The 21,695-nt window shown below is 34.3% G+C and overlaps 2 protein-coding genes across 3 annotated transcripts in view; one reads left to right on the top strand and one right to left on the bottom strand.

The window, feature by feature from the left end:
• RB1 (RB transcriptional corepressor 1) overlaps nt 1-21,695 on the bottom strand; it is a 161,530-nt gene that overhangs the window by 63,316 nt on the left and 76,519 nt on the right. The window lies entirely within an intron of this gene.
• Nucleotides 1,169-3,282, top strand: LPAR6 (lysophosphatidic acid receptor 6). The gene has a single exon (XM_004759176.3). It carries the CDS (start codon nt 1,893-1,895, stop codon nt 2,907-2,909), a length of 1,017 nt encoding a protein of 338 aa, XP_004759233.1. The 5' UTR covers nt 1,169-1,892; the 3' UTR covers nt 2,910-3,282.

Below are 21,695 nucleotides of genomic sequence, written 5' to 3'. Positions count from 1 at the left end.
TTTCTGAAAAATGGTAGTTTAGAGCAAGAAAAACATGTATGTGTCCAGAAGTTGTGGTATCTTCAGTCCTCGAGGAAATAACATCCATATTCAATTACCTCCATCCTGAACATACTTTATTCTTCCAAGTTCTTTGGACTTTAAAAAAATGAGTATCCCTTAGATATAAATATATTCAGAAACAACTCATAGGAGCTTTTAAATGAAGACAAAATCTGAGCCATACACAGTTAATGTCACATTAACAGGGTAAAAGACAGGCGGTAATGAAAATAAAATAATGATCCTAAAATTTAGCCAAGTAGTATAACTTTTATTCTCCAAAACTTATTTCAATCGATTTAGGGAAAAAAAACAGTTTGTTTAAAAAGATGCAATTTAGTTCTGTGCGTAAGTAAGATAAATACTACGCCAAACAAAAGAAATGAACATTCTTGAATTTATTCTTTTTTTTTTTTTTTTAAAGATTTTATTTATTTATTTGACAGACAGAGATCACAAGTACGCAGAGAGGCAGGCAGAGTCCTGAATTTATTCTTTGGTGAAAGTGAGTTATTTAAAAGTCAAATGTGCTCTAAAATATTAACTCAATTTTCAAGGAAAGAGGAAAGAATGTTAGAAAACTGCTTATCAAAAACAGAAGAGATGCAGGATTGGAGCCATTCACAATTATACCAATTAATTCTTGAGGAGCAATTATGGCAAACAGAAGCCAGAAGCAAAATCACCACCAGTCAGTCAAATATCTTTTACGCCTAAAGATTAAATTTCTCTTTTTCATAAGTCATTAAACAGTTTTTTTTCAATGCTATATTAAGATGTCACAATTTAAATTTATAAACATTGTACACATTTTATTTCTTTTAAAAAAGAAATTTAAAAAGTCATATTCCAAACACAAAAGCAATCAAATAAGAGAAAATAGGCTTAATACTGATTTCTTATTCCCAAATAGAAAGAAATAAAAGGAAAAAAGGTGGCCAAAATCCCAGAAGCAATTCTGCATAAAAAGAGTTAAAGGGCAGAGGCTTAAGCTCCAGAGCCAGTGACCATTTGCAAGCCTCCTAGGTATACTCCCAGAAGACACATTATCAGATTAAAGGCACAGTAAACAAACGGGGCTGAAACCTTTCTTTGTCCAAGCCCAGCCTCTTCTTCCTGTGATGTCATACTACAAATCTAGCAAGCCTTTCTTTTCCACTTCAGAGAAAGCCCATCTCACAATACATCTGGCAACGGAGGAAAAGGCTTCAATTCAGCAAGAGCTAACACGCTTAGGAATTTATTTCGGAAACTTTTAAAGACTCTTCTGCTTACCAGCATCTGGAATCCACTGCAGAAATACTAACAAGGAAACCTTCATGTAAAAGGAGCAAGAAGTGAGACCAAACTGGCAATGTTTAAGTCTCTGAAACTCTGCACTGAAAGCAAAAAAAGACTGCTACCTTCATCTTAAATATTCTGGAGCGTAAAGAAACTTTAATTTTGGGAATATTCATCTTGACTACTGAAATACAAGTTTACCAGATGAGTAGATTTATTCCCATCTCAGAACACAGCTTTTCTTTAAATTCATAATCAACAGGTTGGCTTCACTGACTACATTTTTCTCAAAAGTTGTTCGTCGGTTACCTAAACCCTGGATTCATGGATTTTCTGGATTAGAAAATGAGAATATCTTCCTGTTGAAGAACCAAGTGGAAACTTTACAGCAAGGAATTTCATGTTTCTTACTGAGATTTCAAAGAAAAAGGAAATATTTATAAAACCATCTAAAGATACAAAGAATTTGCACATACTTTGGAGGTTATAAAGTGATCACAATCTGAATACCAAAGAAGACTGTAGCTGACCAAAGGACTTCAATTCTGTAATTTGGACGTGCCTTTATAATGGTAAGCAATAACAGCTCCAATTGCTCCTATGATGACTCCTTTAAGTACACTTTGTATGGGTGCATGTTTAGCATGGTGTTCGTGCTTGGGTTAATATCCAACTGTGTTGCCATATACATTTTCATCTGCACCCTCAAAGTACGAAACGAAACCACAACATACATGATTAACTTGGCAATGTCAGATTTGCTTTTCGTTTTTACTTTACCCTTTAGGATTTTTTACTTTGCAACACAGAACTGGCCATTTGGAGATGTACTTTGTAAAATTTCAGTGATGCTGTTTTATACCAACATGTATGGAAGCATTCTGTTCTTAACCTGTATTAGTGTGGATCGGTTTCTGGCAATTGTCCACCCATTTAAGTCAAAGACTTTAAGAACCAAACGAAATGCAAAACTCGTGTGCATTGCTGTATGGCTAACTGTGATAGGAGGAAGTGCACCAGCAGTTTTTTTTCCATCCACCCACTCTCATTTTTGCTTTGAAAAATTTCCAGAAGCCACATGGAAAACGTATCTCTCAAGGATTGTAATTTTCATTGAAATAGTTGGATTTTTTATTCCTCTAATTTTAAATGTAACTTGTTCTAGTGTGGTACTTAGAACTTTAAATAAACCTGTTACATTAAGTAGAAGCAAAATAAACAAAACTAAAGTTTTAAGAATGATTTTTGTACATTTGGTCATATTCTGCTTCTGTTTTGTGCCTTACAATATCAACCTTATTTTATATTCTCTTATGAGAACACAAACATTTGTAAATTGCTCAGCGGTGGCAGCAGTGAGGACCATGTACCCAATCACTCTCTGCATTGCTGTTTCAAACTGTTGCTTTGACCCTATAGTTTATTACTTCACGTCGGAAACGATTCAGAATTCAATAAAAATGAAAAACTGGTCTGCTAGGAGAAGTGACTTGAGATTCTCTGAGGTTCACAACACAGAGAACTTTATTCAACATAACCTACAGACCTTAAAAAGTAAGATATTTGACAGTGAATCTACAATATAAACTGCCAGAAATGAAATCACTGGGACTACACTGAGAATCTCTAAGTTCCTTCAACTGTGAGAAGTGTTTTCTTGGACAACTATTTCTCCACCTCTGAAAGAAAATAAACACGTGGACATTTTAAAGTTATTAGTATAAAAATTGTATTCAAAGTGTTAAGCATTAAAATGTATTCTATTCTTGTATACATACCATTTTATTTTTCTGAGCCATTTTGACCTGTACCTTCCTCTTCATTAAAAAAAAATCCCTAAAAGGCTTGTTCAAAGTCTAAAAGTGACTCTGACTTAAATCATGTGATGACCATGTGTACTGTTTAATTTCTTAGCAATTTTAAATGATTTATCACAAAATAAATGTTTTGTGTACTTAATATTTTTATTCAACATATATCTAATTTCTATGTCAATCTGAATTGAAACTACTAATCATGTTTTTTGAACTATAACATAAATGAGAAAGGAGAATAATTTGAAATAATCAGTGGTTTTGGAGGATCTTTTGAAAAAGACAGCTTAAAATCTCTTTTCTAGAATAACAACACACAAATAGTGGGGATCTCAAGCAGTTACAGATAATATTCAGGCTTTTGTCTTTGTAGACAATTCATAAGAACCATGTGCTACCTAACCATGTAGTATGTAGGCTTTAAAATTATTATTTTGATCTATTTTCTAGATATAACAGCACTCAATCCCAAAATAATATATGCCACCAAAATTGAGAGGGAAGAAGCTAACAAAATGCTGTTTTGCTAGGTACATTTAAAAAAAATACTACTTGGAGGTACATTTTAAAGGTATATTTTGTATATAAGTAACCTGTATATGCACCTTAAGTCAGAAATACCACAGAGAGTAAGATAGTGAAATACAAGACTTGGTGCTTAGAAAGTGATCAATGAATATTACACTTCTCTTCTCTCTTTTTTTTTTAATTTATTTTTATTTTTTTGTTAATTTTAAACATTTTTATTGACATATAATGTATTATTTGCCCCAGGGGTACAGGTCTGTGAATCGCCAGGTTTACACACACCCTTTTCTCTTTTTACCATTTATAGTCAAATATTGAACAGCTGAAAATATTTCCACTTGGGCAAAATGTTAATGTATAACAAAATAATTTATAAAGTAAAAACAGTTCCTTATGTAAAAAGCAGCAAAACTACAGGGCCAAATAATTCAGTACAACTACATTTTCATTTTCTTAAACACAGAAAAGGTATTGATTTGAGCTATAATTTAGTAGATATTAAGTACCAACTACACTAAAACTTTTTCATTTTCTAACATGTATTTTCTTCCAAATTCAAGCAGTTCTCCAAAGTTAACTAAAAAAGAATGCTTTTTATTTGAGAAAAATGACATAAATAAATTCAGCATTCAATGTATTTTGATTTTTACATCTAATCTTTCAAGTCTTGAACACAACTTTTTTTTTTAAGTAAATTTTTAAAAGTAATATAAGTTTATTAAGTGAAGATACAGAAGAAGCTCTCAAGAGTGAGAGGGGTCCCAACAGGGTTGCCATGGGCAATTACTCTTAATTTAAACTTGATTTTTGCTGTTCTCTAGGTTTGGGCTACAATGATTTCAGACAAATCATAGTCATTTGTTAGATCAGTAATCCATTTTCAATAAAATAATGGGGGAGGGGGAATTTTATTTAAGTAGTCATGGTCTCCTTTAGATAAAACCAAAAGCAAAATAAATCCTTAATGTCTTCAATTGGCCCTATAGTATACCTTTATTTGATATCCCTCTTTAGAAAACAAATAAACCTAGCACTTTCAAAAAGTAACAACTTAATGATGTAGAAAAAAGGGGCTGAGAATTTGTAACAGAGATTTCTCTCAGTTTCCCTGGCTTAAAGATCTGTGAGCAAGATCTCAAAGTATGGCTATTACTTTAAAGTACAAGCAAAACAGTTATTAGATATTTGTTGTTACTATGATTACCGGAGACATTTTTGTTGCCCTCTTGTCAACAGAAAGATGAATCAAAAGTTTTGTAAGATTTTTCACAAAGTAATAGCTAACAAATTACAAATACTAGTATTCTCTTGAACTTTAAAATCCTGGGTAAAGCTTAACTACACGGACAGTGTAGTTAAGTAGTTGAGTGTACTAAAGTTATTTTCCTTTGTTAGCATTGCACGTTATGGTAAATTACATACTCAGAATTTTCTCTGTCTTCTTTTCCCAGAAAACCTCTTGAGAATACTTGAGAATTTTACTCCTTTTACTTAAAAGTGATAGTACAAAGTCATCCCTCTCAAAAAACTATGCCCACTGTTTTTAACATGTTTATAAAAGATTTAACTGATCTTCTGTTCCACTTTAAAGCCCTTCAAAGGAACAAAAGATGAGAACATTTTTAAGGTATGGAAAACAGCTCTCTAGGATCCTAATGACTGGTTCTAAACTCAGAAATGACCTTTTCTGAGAAAATAAGAATTAAGTAACTATTTTATCAAAAGAATGTATGAAAATATATGTGCTATACATAATATATATACAAAAAAATTAAAGAAACTGGACACACTACTTCATCAAGGAGTTTTGACTATATTCTGCATTCAAAATACTGAAAGTAGATTTGAGGTATAAATTTATAGATGCTGGTATTTAAAGATTAGTCACTCACTTGAGGGATATAAACTATTATAATCTAAAACTTCATATCCCAACTGAGAAACATTTAATTTATGACTTGTATCTAAAGCAACTGTTTTTGGTTCTGTAATTTTGGACCCCTAATGAATGAACCTGATATGTAATCTATTATATATCTCAACATATTAATTTACTATTGCCTAGCAGAATCTTTACTACTTCCCAACACCCAAATTTTTTTAGTATTTACATGTCAATCCAGCCCAGATGCAAGTAAGGGAAGATAACCTGGTGCTCTTAGTTGTGAATAAATATATACAGAATTTTAAAAGTGCTTACTAATGGATGAATCTTAACATAATCCTAAAGTAAAATGTTTTTAAAAAGCTATTTTGGGCTGGGCTGGAAATCAGATTATCCATTTATAACATGATTTCCAAGAAATAAATTCTAAATTAAAAGGAACTAATGGGGATGCCTGGGTGGCTCAGTGGGTTAAGCCTCTGCCTTCAGCTCAGGTCATGATCTCAGGGTCCTGGGATCGAGTCCCTCATCCAGCTCTCTGCTCAGCAGGGAGCCTGCTTCCCCCACTCTCTCTCTCTGCCTGCTACTCTGTCTACTTGTGATCTTTGTCTGTCAAATAAATAAAATCTTTTAAAAAAATAAATAAATAAAAGGAACTAATGTACAAAGTTAAGGGCACAAAACATCTTTAAATAGACCAGACTATTTAATGGTCCACAATACTTAATTTTAACATTTTCCAGAAATCAACATACACCTTTCCTAAAATCACAAATTCTTAATTACCTATTTAGTCTTTCTTCAACCTTTTTACCTGATGTCTGCTACCCATTTTCTGAAAGTCAATTTTACAAAAATACAAAGAATTATCAATTAAACAGGGCAACTGATCAGGATAATAGAATAGTATGAAATGAACTCCAGGCCAACTTCTCTATCAGGTCTTCCCCCTTCCTCCTGCTCTCAAAAAAGATTTACTCCAGGGCACCTTGGTTGAGTGACGGCCTTCAGCTCAGGTCATGATCCCGGAGTCCTGGGATCAAGTCCCACATCAGGCTCCCAGCTCCATGGGGAGTCTGCTTCTCCCTCTGACCTCCCCTCTCATGCTCTCTTACTCTGTCTCTCTCTCTCTCTCAAATAAATAAATAAAATCTTAAAAAAAAAAAAAAAAATTTACTCCAGTAACTCCTTAAAAGGATATAAAATGATCTCTCATCACACTGTGATTCAAGTGCTAAAAACAGTGGCAAAAACAGAATCCAAGACATAAGACCCCAGAAGCAGAGATAATTCATGAACTTAATAACCACTCTTCAAACTCAAACCTTACTTTACTCATATAGCATCAACTCATCAACTAATTTTTAAAAATAATTAAAATTTAAGTAAAGAGTAAGAATGAGAAACAAGTATGTATTATATACTTAAAGTCAAATTATAGTTAAAAGCCATAGGATGCCTGGGTGGCTCAGTGGGTTAAAGCCTCTGCCTTTGGCCTGGGTCATGATCCCATGACCCCAGGATCCTGGACTGAGCCCCTCATCGGGCTCTCTGCTCAGCAGGGAGCCTGCTTCCTCCTCTTTCTCTGCCTGCTTCTCTGACTACCTGAGATCTCTGTCAAATAAATAAATAAAATCTTAAGACAAAAAAAACCAAAAACCATAGGGTGTATGTGCTGAGTTCTATTAACCTTCGCATCAAAATGACTTCAGGTAAATTCACAATTTAAAACTAAAAGAGCCTACAGCTCATCTTAACTGAAGAATTAATGGGCTAAATAACTTGCATAAGGTCACATAACAAGTTAAGGTAGAGCCAGGAGAAGAACTTGGGGTTTTTTGTTTGTTTTTGACTCATCTGTTTCTTTAATGGTGTTCAGGGAAGCAGCACATGCAAAGACCCTTGGTATACTGAAAGAACTAAAACAAAGCTAAAGTAGCTGGAGATAGAGGGCTGAGACCTTACATGTACTTATAGGCCATAGTACAGCCATGTTAAGATCTGAGGAGATGTGGAAAGCCCTGAAGAATTTCCAGTTAGGAGAGACATGATAGATTTGCATTTCAAAAAGCTTCCTCTGATTACAGGGTAGAGATGCATTTGTCTTCAGCAAAACGAAAACTGTCACAATAAGAAAGATATATTTATTCAATTTTAACTAAAAGAGCTGTTCTAAACCTTTATTTTATATTCTTTCTCCCTTATAAAATGGCCTTTCTTTTTTGAAATGATGCTGATGAAAGATGGCAAGAATATTTTAATGTCATCACTTTATAAAATTAAATGAGCAACCCTTGTGAAGAAATTGGTACATTCATACACTGCTAATGAGAACAGAAAATGGTATGACCTTTATGGACAAGAATTTGGCAATATCACACACACACACACACACACGCACACACACATACACATTTACTCTTTAAGCCAGCACTCTCATTTCTAGGTGTGTACCCTGAAGACATAATTTCAATAATGTAAAAACACATGTACAAGGTGCAACACTATTTGAAACTGTAAATATTGGAAACTACCTAGAAGTCCAAGCTGAATAAACTGCAGCACATATACAATGCAGTACCATGAAGCTGTAATAAAGAATGAGAAAGAGCTCTATGAACTGGTATGCCGAGATTTCCAGGAAGTGGTAAGTGCAAAAAGTAGTGTAAGATACTTATGGTATGCTATCTTTGGTATAACAAAAGGCAAAATAAGACAGCATACATATATTTGCTTATTTTCATCAAAAGAAATATAAGAAAGATAAACCAAAAAGCAAGTAATAGGGGTGAGGAGCAGCATAGAAAGGACATGGAAGGTTATGACACTTACCTGAGTGTAAGATTCTGGGAAACATGTTAACGTTACACATCAGGAATCAGAAAACTCTTTTCTTCAAGGGTTGGATAGTGATTATCTTAGGCCTATGGGCTATAAGGTTCTGTTGCTATTTCTCAACTCTGCCTTACAGCATAAAAGCAACCACAGACAAAACATAACTGAATGAGTGTTGCTGTGTTCCAATAAAACTACAGAATCAGGTGGTTGGCCTGGAAGATATATGTGCCACTTCTTGTTCCACATAGTCAAAAAACTAAAGCCAACAAGGATGGTAAAGAAAAAAACAAACCCAACCTAGAACTACATCCATAATTAGTACTTGGCACGTAATAGCTCTCAATCACCTGTTGAATGAATGAATCTTAAAATTCTATTAAAAGACCGACATGAGTTCTAGTGGGTAGGGGGGGCGCCTTGATCTCAGGACACCAAGATCATGACCTGAGCTGAAATCAAAAGAGTCAGATACTTAACCAACTGAGCCAGCCAAGTACCACCCTCCCCCCACCACCCTATTCCCTACCAGACCCCCCCTTTAAATAATCATTGTCACCACTGTTACCATGTTATATTGGGACTACTACAATTACAACCTCTGCCTGCTTCCTTTTTTTTTAAAGACTGTATTTATTTATTTGAGAGACAGTAAGAGAACACAGAGGCAGAGTGAGAGGGAGACTAAGAATCCCCACTGAGCAGAAAGCCCCACACAGGGGTTAACCCCAGGATCCTAAGGTTTGTAAGCCACACAGGCACCCCCTCAGTCTGCTTCTTGTTTTGTTCCCTTCAACCATCCAGGACAGGTCAACCAGATTTACCTATTAAATCACCACTTTAGGGTGCCTGGGTGGCTCAGTGGGTTAAGCCGCTGCCTTCGGCTCAGGTCATGATCTCAGGGTCCTGGGATCCAGTCCTGCATCGGGCTCTCTGCTCAGCAGGGAGCCTGCTTCCCTCTCTTTCTGCCTGCCTCTCTGTCTACTTGTGATCTCTCTCTCAGTCAAATAAATAAAATCTTTAAAAAAAAATCACCACTTTATACCAATCACTTAATGTCCAGTTTTTTTTGGAGGGGTGGGTTGTTTGTTTTTTAGAGAGGGAAGGAGAGGTGGGGTGAGGGGCAAAGGGAGAGGGACAGATCAGTCTTCGTGCCCAGTGCAGAGCATGAAGTGGGGCTTGCTCTCACAAACCCTGAGATCATAACCAGAGCTAAAATCAAGATTTGGAGGCCCAAGGGGACTTAGCCACCCAGGCGCCCTGTCCAGTTTGAAAAGTTGTAAGATTCTCCATTGCTTGAAAGGGAAAGTCCTGTTTCAAAGTTTGGCATTCTCCAAAATACAACCCTGACCTCTCAATTTTTTGGTGTATCTTCTCTCTCCCAAATAAGATTCCTCCACTCCTGGATGGTCTACTGCATGCCCTGTGTTCCTAACTGGAATTTTATTGACTCTAGACATTTAGGCACATGACACACTAACTGTCCCACTCCCTACCCTAATCAATAAAATTCACTGTGCCCCTCTTCTCTGATAAAATCCTTTTCATTCTCTAAGGGCCAGTTCAACTCCTAAACAAAATCTTCTTTGATAATGCTTATTGTCTGTATCATGTATTTGGTATTTTTTTTCTTCCACCTTTGTTACTTATCTTTTTATCTTCCTGACACCTCAAGCTCCTTGAGGAAAGGGATTACGTTCTGTGCTTCTTTGTATTCTTTATAGCATCTAACATAGGTTAGTTTCATTTATTATAGTGAGAGAGGGAGCATGGCAGGGGGGAGAGCCAAGGGAGAGCGACAGAAGGGGAATCCTTAAACAGACTCCCCACTAGGCACAGACCCCTCCCCACATGAGACTTATTCCCAGGACACTGTGATCATGACCTAAGACAAAATCAGAGCTGGCCACTTAACTGAGCCACCCAGGTGCCCCTGAAAGTTAATTTTTAATAACCAATATGTATTTACTTATTATAGTACCTACTCTGGATATTTGTCAGTGTAGTTCTAATAAATGTCCTATATTTATACACAAAATGTAAAGAAAATAAAGGCTGCCTCTTGTAATCATGTATGGTACACTTAATTCTTCAAAAGCCCAAGAAAGAGAATAGTTTTCTTTGTTAATACTACTCGATGACACAAGAATTCAACTCTTGCAGTTATCACCATAAATTTGATTTACCTTAAACGTTACTATTGAATCCCCACCTTTAGATGAGGTTACAGAGTTGTTAAAAGAAACCACTGTGTTATTTAAGACATTCTTTATGTAACTATGAATTTCTTTTCTGGAACAACTATTTTCTAGACCTGTTGTATCCTACAAATTTTCCCAGTTTTTTCTCTCTGCACTCCTGTTTAATTCTTAGATCTCATAATTTCTCCCTTCTTGGTTTTGTTTTTTACTTTGCTAAATCATATTCCCTAGTAATTTTATTTCAAAAAGGATAGTCAAGAGATAGACCTTCTGAGTCTTAGATGTCTGAGAATTGTTTTCATTTTACCCTCCGGTTTGACATGTAGGTTAGACATAGAATTCTAGGTTATCAGATATCAGTACTCCTGCTAAAAACAGTGATGCTGATCTGGATCTTACTCCACTGTAAATAGCTTACTTTTTTCTTGCTGGAAGCTTTTATGATTTTCTCACTACATTTGGAATTCTAAATTTTTCATCAAGATGTATCCACATTCATTTATCCCACTTGGACCTATGAACACTTTCCACTGGACCTTCTGGTTTTGAAAATGTTTTGTTATTGTTTTTTAATCTGATCTTTCTTTTGGCGATGGATATTAACTGAGGTTATCCAAAAAATACCAAAGTTAGGGCAACATAACCTCACAGCACAGTAATTTGATGCATTTTTGTCTTAAGGAGAATTATCTTTCCTATATCATTTTTTCTTCAAATCTGTTACAGAAGTCTATAGATTTATCTAATTTACCTAACTTACCTAATTTATAGATTTACCTGCTTTTCTGCTCTGCTTCTCTTATAGACTCAGCAGAAAGCTGTAGGTACTGTGCGTGTGTGTGTGTGTGTGTGTGTGTATACACAAAAGTTGGGGTGGGGTCAGACATGTATTTGTATAGCTTGTACACTTCACAAAAGCACAGGGCTTCAGCATAAATTCTGCATACCAAATCAGGGGTACCTGTATCCAAAGGGGCATCTTTTTCTAATTCATTCATACCGAGGAATGTGCATTTTCCTGATTCTTATAGGCTGGCATGGACTGAGGTGGGGGACTGGTCCAAATGTTTCATGGACCAATGTTCTCAAAATATAGTGGCCAGAGCAGCAACATCAGCATTGCCTAGAAACATGTTGGAAATATAAATTCTTGGGCACTACCCAAAAAATTGGGGGTTGCACCTAGCAATCTGTGACCTGTGTTTTTAACAAGCCCTCCAGCTCATTTTGATGCATGCTCGTTTGAGAGCTACTGGCAGACAGCACTTTTAAAAAAAAATTCTCCTGATTGCTGCCTTACTCTCTATAACTGCTACTTTGAGCTTGGAGGCTAAGACTCCCACTTCCACCAGAGCCCTTTCCTGTGTGTATTCAAAGCTGTGGTTTTATCAACTTTGTTCAATCCTTCAATATAACCGTCATTTACTTTTTATCCTCAAACCTGAATCAACTGTTCACTTCCCTCCATAGTTTTTCTACTTTATCATCTCAGTATTGCAGGATTTCACCCCCACATGTGCTTTTTATTTTTTCTTTCTGTAACTTTTGGAGGGGTTTGGGGGGAGGAAGCAGGTAAAGGTGTGTGGTCAGTTTGCTATTTCGAACCAGAAATATTCTCATTTTTAAAAGCAATTTCACACATGATGTGATAAGCACTGGGTGTTATGCACAACTGATGAATTGTTGAACACTACATCTGAAACTGATGATATATTATATGTTGACTAATTGAAATATAAATAAATAAATAAATAATAAAAGTGCACTATATAAATTAAACAAGAAAACATTATAGTACTTAAACCCTTTTACTCCTGCTGAAAAATAATATTCAAAGGGCTTTTTCATCAAAACAAAGCAAATCCATTAATTATGAACAACATAACTTTCAGTTTACTTTCTTGAAAAAATGCTAATATTTTAAACTATTTAACCAATTATTGTTAGATCACATTTTAATAGGTCAAAAAATTTATGAATCACTTTATTACAATTCTTTATTTTAAAATAAAGAACTTTCATTTCATTATATGAGTGTAAAATATTCATACTGGACTAAATTTAGGCTTTCCGGCACATTAAAACAGCACTAAAAATTATACTTTTGGCTTAAATGTCACATATGTGATTTTTGCTGATGGCCAACATAACTGGTTTCAAAAGTGTTGGGCAAAAATAGCTTTATTTTGTGTTGTGCTCTTATAAGTCTTTTTTAGACTGAAACACACACAATTTTGATATAAAGAGAAGGGAAAAATATGGACATGTGTTTAAAAAATCAAAAGGGACAATTATAAATAGTTTGTCTGTAAGAGATTATGGAAAAAGTTGTTGTTCTTCCCCCAGAAATAATCACAAAGATCAGGTATATCATTTTTGCATTATCAAGGCAATCTCCAACCACCCATGCCATTTATTCTTCACTTGAAACTGGACTGTGGAAAAGAACTTGTTTAAATATGTGAGTTAGATCCTGGTTTAAAAGTACATAGTACTAAAAAAAAAAAAAAGTACATAGTACTGAAAGTTTCCAGTTTGCCTGTTACAAAGACAATACAAAACTTTATATTTTTAAGAACAAGTTTATATATTTATGAGTTCAGTACTGGATTAGGAAATCCTATGTTCATTTTTATTTAGGACTGACTCATGTATTGGTAAGAAAGGAGTCCTTTTACTTTTACACCTTTCTCATTTTTAATGTTGAAAAGAAAAAAACAAAATGACAAAGCTAAGTTATAAAAACTAGTGTTACTTAATATAAAATGAAAAAACTTAATTATCTTAAAACATAGAAAGAGTAAGGATAATGATCACATATTAATAAAAATAAGTTTTTATTAATTTATTAGTAAGGATAAAAATGATCAGATATTAAACTCTAAAAAGGAAATGAACTTAAATACAAGATTGCAAGGCAGATTTCTGTTAGTCTTTGGAGTATAATCAAATCTTAAAGAGAAATTATGTTACATTTTAACAGAGGCAAGAAAAACTGAAACTTAGCAAGAAGAATATAAAGTTTTTGAAAGAGAAACAAATCCAGCTGTTTCCTATTCTACATTTCCTAATCAGTTCTACATCCACAATTACAGAAAGATACTATAAATTCTTTTGATATTTGGCTATTTCTGACAATAGTAAATATGAAGAACCAACAGTAAATTAATAAAACCAAACACACAAGGGTCACTGACCTGCATTTTGAAACAGACTAGGTTGTGACCATTCAGTTTCAAGAACATGTCATAAATATTTAGAAAAGATAAATATCAAAAAGTTGGTCCTATTTTATTATGAAAAGTAACAGAGCTTAATTAAATGATTTAGGAACAATCGCCCCAGAGTGTTTTCTAAAATTTTACTAAACTGATTAATAATAATAGCTTCTCATATTGCTGAAGGAATTTAGAAACGATATTAATTAAAGTAGATTATCTCATAAGATACTTCTACTTTTTGTTTCTTTCACCTTCACATTCCAGAACTGTTCCTCACTATTACAGTTACAGTTACAGTTATACAGGATATAACTACAAGTTTAGAAACTGAAAATTCTAAGATTATATTGAAGAAATTTCCTAACATCATGACCTTGTAGAAGACGCTCTGAACAAGAGTACAACTGCTTCCATTTCCAGAGGTCCATAAGCACAAAAGTTCTTTCTGAGCTTTCTTCTACAATTGCTATCTTCCTTCTTGTTTGTACTTGAATAATGGACTAACACTGCCCTCAGGTAATTACTGACATGATTCATAACTAAAGCAATATAACAAATTCCAACTGCAGTATAACAGTGAACACTGCCTACATTTAACAATACTGGAATTCAGTTACACCTTTTTCCCCTGAACTTTTTCCATTTTGAAAAGGCAACGGGGGAGGGGAACACCCCAGGAGAAAAGTTCTAAATGCTTCTAGTAAGAAAGGATAAACAGATCTAATACTGTTTAACTGTATTCTCAGTTCTCTGTTCTTAAGATATCACTGTAAAGTAGAAGAAAGGGAATGAAGAAAACTAATAATTAATCTTTCTGTTTCTAAAATGTACCATTCTCATAAGTGTTTATTCCTCACAATAATTCTGAAAGGTAAATACAATTATCCCCATTTTACACACAAGGAAACCTGAAATGCAGAGACATGACTTGTTCATAATCACACCAAAGCAAGTTACATAATTTCTCTGAACCTCAGCTTTTCTTATCTGTAAAATAGGAATGGCATTATTTACCTTCTGTGAAAACTAACTGAGATCTGGTAACTTAAAGCCCAGGTTCCTTCTGTTGCAGCACAGTGACACACAGAGAGAAAGATACAAATACAGATAAAGCATGAATTAAGAAACCAATCACAACACTGAGTATATCCAACAGTAAGCTAATATACACCATAAGGGAGCACAGAGATTAAGAACACTGTCTCTGGAATCAGATAGCCCGAGTAAAAATTCTGGCTCTGCCAGTCACTTAGTTTTGTGGACCTGCAATATAACAAACTCCACCTGCAGTATAACAGCAAACACTGCACACATTTAACAATGCTAGAGTTCAGTTACATCTTTATAAGGAAAAGGTTCTCAATTTCTCTGTGCTTCAGTTTCTTCACCTGTGAAATGGTGATAATGACATCATCTATTTCACAGAGTTTGCAAAGTAAAAGAGTTAACATATTACACTTTTAACAGTGCCTGTGACTGCACACATGCAAAAGTATTATCTATTGAGATTTCTACACTGCAATGTTACATGCATAAGTGAGGATCATTTTGATCCTGGTTTGTATGATGATCAGGAAAAATTCCAAAGAATTAAGCTGGTGATGAGCTTTGTAAAAGCACTGCTTCCTACAGCAAGTTTCTATGAGCTATACCTAAGGGACATTTCTGAGTTATTAATTTTTTTTTAACATTCCTAGATTTCTTTAGTCCTTGTACCAATTCATGAATAAGGAAAACATATAATATGGACAATAGGAGAGAAGAAAGGGAGACATGAATGGACAAGTCTCCTCCACAGTGAACACTACCAATTACTCATGTATATCAGAGTGTTCTAAAGATTAAAGAAGGAGGCAAATGCATAGAGAAAAGAATAGTCAAACATGGCATGCAAGACTAGAAGGCACCTGAGTGAAGGTTTAGATAGGAAAAAATTTTCTGTTTAAAACCATAAATAGATCTGGATCAAGAGCTCAGGCTCATACCAGCATTTAGTACAGAAGAAGACTTGGACTAATTTATAATAGCCATCTCAGTTACTTTGGGTTTCCCATTTATTGTTTTTTAACATATGAGAAACCATATAAAAAACCATTTTAATGTCTCACTGATTCTTAAAAATTATGAAGAAATGGAATTATTTTACTAAATTGAGTTTATATTCAGATCTTTTAAAATAATCATCTATTCATTTTTCAGTGGATAATTCATTCAGATTAACTAAATTATTACCCTTATTTTTGTGTGTGCTTTTCTGAACTGTATTTTTTTTTTATTTTTCTCTATACTAGCCCACTAATAGAAAACAAGGATATTATCAGAAATTTTATTTCTATGATATTGCCTTTCCTCACTTTCCCTGTTCAGGCCCTATATTTTTTCATTCGTACAGAAGACTTTAGGCATACCTGGGATCTTTTATTAAAAGCTAAGAGAAAACTCAGTTGTAACATTTCAGCCTATGAAAACAAACCTAATTTTAAAATTCACTTCAGGGGCGCCTGGTGGCTCAGTAGGTTAAAGCCTCTACCTTCGGCTCAGGTCATGATCCCAGCGTCCTGGGAGCCTGCTTCCTCCTCTCTCTGCCTGCCTCTCTGCCTACTTGTGATCTTTGTCTGTCAAATAAATAAATAAAATACTAAATAAATAAATAAATAAAATTCACTTCATTTTTATCCCTCCCTTCAATCTCCTTGAGGTTGTTGATTCAAATACCTAATTTCATCAACCCTAAATTATAATGGATTCTAAAAGTATATATATTAAAATCTCATTTCTAAGAATTGTATAAATCAAACACATATGGGCACTAAGTACTTTCTCTTAAAATATAATTTGTTCTTTTTTGTAAAGTTTTCTTTTAATCTTTTCTTCCTAAAGGATCCAGCAGACCAATAATGACAGTGCACTGCACATAGGAGCTGGTTCCCTAATGGTACTTTCTTCCCTTTCTATTATGAACTAGCTTCTAGACAAAACACTTACCTCGTTATTCAAAATAAAAAAATACATATATTATATTTTCACTTAGAATAAAATTAACTATTTATACTGTTGCCTTTTATAATGTCCCACATGCTTGACTACATGTTATAGTGGTAATAAAAACAGTGTGAATCAATAAAAGGGCACAATGACAGGAACACTTTACTAGATGAACACGGAATTTGGAATAAAACCAGGATGGGGTAAAAGGCTGACTGGGTGACCTTAGACAAATTAGGTAACCTTCCTAAGCCTGTTTCCACTTTTATAAAATGAAAATAGTTTTAACAACTTCAAAGGATTGTTGTGAGATTTAAATTAGACAAACAGTTTTGGTGTACACACACTTCATTTTTAATTAGTGTATAGAATTGTTACATTTGCACAATATTTCCTTTACTAACAGAACTATCTTTCCATTTTTAACGAGGTTAAAAACTCTAACTTAAAAAAAAAAAAAACCTTGAACTTTTAAGAATAAATTAGTCTTGATGAGTACTAAACAAGTACTCATCTACCATTGCCAAAGCTAGGCCATAATTTCCCCCAATGTGTCTAATTCCAGGTTTTCCTACTTCTGTGTCTTCCCGTATTCCTACATCTGCTGCAGGTCTTTTCCTGTCAACATATGATTATTCCCTTCTCTGACCCTTGCGGCTTACCTTATTTACTTTTCTACCAGGTACCAAGGAAGCTCCTTTAAGACTAAGGACTATTTTCTATGTCATTATATATCTCACAAGGGCAAGTACAATTTCTTTCAAATATCTGATATATGGAATACTAGGTATGGCCCAAAGAGAACTGGGAAAAATTGAGCTAAAAGAGAACACAGTAATGAGACCTCTGTGTAACCCTTTTATGAAAGAATCTTCCTTTAATATTTTATAAACTGTGAAGCAATTTAAAGGAATATGGATCTATATTCAGTATTGGCAAATAAGTCCTTTAACATTTAAATATTTTTATAAAAACATAAAATATTTGAACTAGAAGAACTCAAATCTTTTGGTCTATCTCAGCTTACAGAGCAAAAATCTAAGACAAAAACATTAACTTGCACATGAAAGAGGACCTAAAACAGGTTTTCTTTTTTTTTTTTAAATATTTTATTTATTTATTAGGCAGACAGAGATCACAAGTAGACAGAGAGGCTGGCAGAGAGAGAGAGGGGAGGAAGCAGGCTCCCTGCTAAGTAGAGAGCCCGATGTAGGGCTCGATCCTAGGACCCTGGGATCATGACCTGAGCAGAAGGCCGAGGCTTTAACCCACTGAGCCACCCAGGTGCCCCTAAAACAGGTCTTCTGTTTCCACATCAGGCAGGTTGTCACTGGATAAATGTGGTTTGTTCCACAAATAAAAGAACTCTCTGGCTGTAGTAAGTGTTTGAGGAATAGTCGAAGTGAGGCCAAGAAGGGTCAGATTCCACAACCAGAGAAAAGAGGTTAAATTTTTCTGAATGGCAACAGGGAGCTATTGTAAGTTTTTGGAACAGGAGAAAGTCATACATAAATATTTAGAAATATTAACTCAGCACCAAAGTTTAAATGGAGGATAGTGGCAAAGCTGGGAGATCAAAAAGGAGCCTAAATGTAAATGAAAATAAGATTTAAAAATTAATAAAATAAATCTAAGAGACATTTTTTTTTTCTTTAAATTGTAAGATTCTTGAATACTTGGTATTCAAGCCTGGCTAACATGAAAAGTAATGTAAAAACATAAATATTGGTAAGCAAAGTTGTACTTAGAACAAAAAAGATAATTTCAGTTTTGATTAATGAAGTCTCTTAAATCTTAAGAAACTACTAGTTAGGGGCGCCTGGGTGGCTCAGTGGGTTAAGCGTCTGCCTTCGGCTCAGGTCATTATATCAGGGTCCAGGGATCGAGCCCCACATCGGGCTCTCTGCTCAGTGGGGAGTCTGCTTCCCCCTCTCTCTCTCTGCCTGCTTCTCTGCCTACTTGTGATCTCTCTCTCTCTGTCACATAAATAAGTAAGATCTTAAAAAAAAAAAAAGACTACATTTTCATTAAAAAAAAAAGAAAGAAAGAAACTACTTAGTTAGTTATGGGAGGTAAGGGCAAGAAATCAGGAACACACTGGGTCAGAGTGAGAAAGGTTAAAGCCTTAAGCTATACTTTAAGAAAGAATCAGATTTGTAAAAAATTAAAACAGGGGCGCCTGGGTGTTCAGTCGGTTAAGATCTGCCTTCAACTCATGTCATGATATCGGGGTCCTGAGATTAAGCTCCATATTGGGTTCCCTGCTCAGGGGGGATTCTGCTTCTCCCTCTGTCACTCCCTTTCTTGCTCTCTCTCTCGCTCTCCCTCAAATAAATAAAATCTTTTTTAAAAAGTTAAAATAAATGTTTTCTCTTGCTGGCAAAATCTCATGAAGAACTTTTTAAAAACCCAACATAAAATATTTTCCTTTATAATAACATGGCTATTATATCAATACAAAATATCACATTATTTCATCATCCTTACCCATATTCTTAGAAAACTGTTATAAATGACTTAATCATTATCTTACAGTTCACTCACTTTCCTGAGACACAGTTCTCAGTAAAATGTAACTTTAAAAAAAAAAAACAACAACAATGTCTCATGGTAGATACTAAAACCTTCTGTAATGTGCACCAGAGGTTAATTATCTACCATACAAATATAGAACAGATATCCTTTTTGGCTTTTTCAAAGCCACAGGCTTTTCTGCCTTTTGTGTTCACTTCCTATCAAATTTGGCATTTCAAAAGGACACCAAAGAAGCTTAAAAATTTGTTTATAGTTTCTTCATCAAATTGGGACTCTAAAAATATAAGCTTTTCGTTATAATGGTGCTGGTATGTAAAAGAGCCCTTTTAAAATGTGGAAAAATAATAAAAGAAATGTTTTTAATCTTTTCTATGTAAAATGCTAAAGGAAGAAATTTGCTAATGTTTGGTGACTACAGAAAGGTAGTATGACAGAATCCATTTTAATGAGTCAGCTATATTTAACAACAATTAAAGGATACTCAACTTTCTTGTGACTTACTAAAATTAAAACAATAGTTAATAACTAGTACTTCTATGATCTCCATATAATAACTACCCCTCCAAAACAGTATTATTCAGAAGATATGATATATTTAATATAGGAAAATAGAAATAAAATACTTAGGATACCTTAAACATACATATTTATAAAAAATTTTATCAGTAAATACTATGCATAACTCCTTCAGCCATGATGATGAAGGAACAAATAGGACTTGTCTTAAACAACTAAAAAATTGAACAACATAAATGAAACAATAGATTTCTGCATTGAACAACAGGTAGCAAAGGACAGTGATCCCTGAGAAAAAGAAAACAAATGGTAAATCCAACCACTGCCTCAGTTTACTGCATGGAAAGTGTTCCCAGGCTACAAAGCAAAGAGAAGAAAAAGTCCATTGGTATCCCTGGCAGAAAACAGAGTTCAGAATTCAAGGAAGCCAAGGTAGCTAAAATTAGCTGCACAGAATACCAGAGGAAGGAGTTACACACAAAGGAAAGAGTTGCAAAGAGAGAGCTCCAGAGATCTGTAGAGGGTTATGCTCAAGTCTTCAGAGGAGAACCTCTCAGAACCTATCCAGAGCCAAAGGAAAGAAAAACAAAAACAAAAACAAAAACAAACAAACAAACAAAAACACTGGAAAAAGAAGAACCATTTCAGAAGCTAACACAGAGCCAAGAAAAGTTCTGATTTCCACCAACCAGAGTGGAAAACCCTTTTAATACATGTGACATAGGGTAGAGTACTCAGAAGGGTGTTATAGATTAGCCATAGGTTAAAGACTGCTTGGGCTTTGTCCAAAAACAACAAAAGCCTTAACAAGGATCAAATTATTTCTAAGAATCTAAATTGTGTACCAAAACACAAATGAAACATACTGAAAGGAATATGAAAATATCTAGGATTCCATAAGGTAAAAATCACAATGTCTGGCACCTGATAAAAAAATTACAAAGTAAACCCAAAAGGGCAAATAAATAAATAAATAAATAGGAGAAGTATCAGTCAATAAAAACAGACCTAAACACAAAGATGTTAGAATTCATAGACAGGGACTTTAAAACTGTTATTATAACTATATTCCATATGTTCAAGAAGGTAAAGGAAAGCCCAAACATGTTTTCTCGCCTAACATGTTAAAGAGAGATACAGAAGATGTAAAAAAGGATTCAAATAAAAATTAAAATTGATAAATATAGTGTCTAAGATTAAGAATTGCAGTAGATAGAAAAATAATAGCAGATTAGGCATTTCAGAGGAAAAACTTAATGATTTGAAGACACAGCTATAGAAACAATCTAAAATGAAACAAAGCAAACAACTGGGGAAAAAATAAAAAGAGTAACAGATTATTAGGTAACCTCAAGTTACTGGAATCCCTGAAAGGAGAGTTAGGAGGAGTCAACTAAAATATTTTAAGAAAACAATAGACAAAAATTTCCAAATTTGATGAAACCTATAAAGTTCATAAATCCATAATCCTTTTGATATATTGCTGAATGTGGTTTGCTAATATTTTTTTGAGGATTTTTGCATCTATGTTTATTAGGGGTTTTGGCCCATAGTTTTCTTTTTTTGTAGTGTCTTTGTCTGGTTTTGGTATCAAGGTAATGCTAGACTCGCTGATGCATTAGGAAGCTTTCCTTCCTCTCCTGTTTTTTGGTAAAGTTTGAGAAGAATACGCATTAACTCTTTACGTGTTTGGTGGAATTCACCTGTGAATCTCTCTGGTCGGTAGTTTTTTGATTATTCATTCAAATTCATTACTAGTAATTGGTCTGTTCAGATAACATGATACTATACATACAAAATCCTAGGCTCCACTAAAAAATTAGCACAATAAATGAATTCAGTAAAGTTGCAA

The sequence above is a fragment of the Mustela putorius genome, unplaced genomic scaffold (assembly GCF_011764305.1).
Source record: "Mustela putorius furo isolate JIRA1106 unplaced genomic scaffold, ASM1176430v1.1 tig00000179_pilon_pilon_pilon, whole genome shotgun sequence".
Taxonomy (NCBI): domain Eukaryota; kingdom Metazoa; phylum Chordata; class Mammalia; order Carnivora; family Mustelidae; genus Mustela; species Mustela putorius.
Note: the sequence above shows the minus strand (reverse complement) of the source record. Positions and strands in the feature narration are given on the sequence as shown.

Excerpts from the sequence above, each read along its gene's own strand:
- LPAR6 (XM_004759176.3), top strand. The coding sequence starts at position 1,893 with ATGGTAAGCAATAACAGCTCCAATTGCTCCTATGATGACTCCTTTAAG.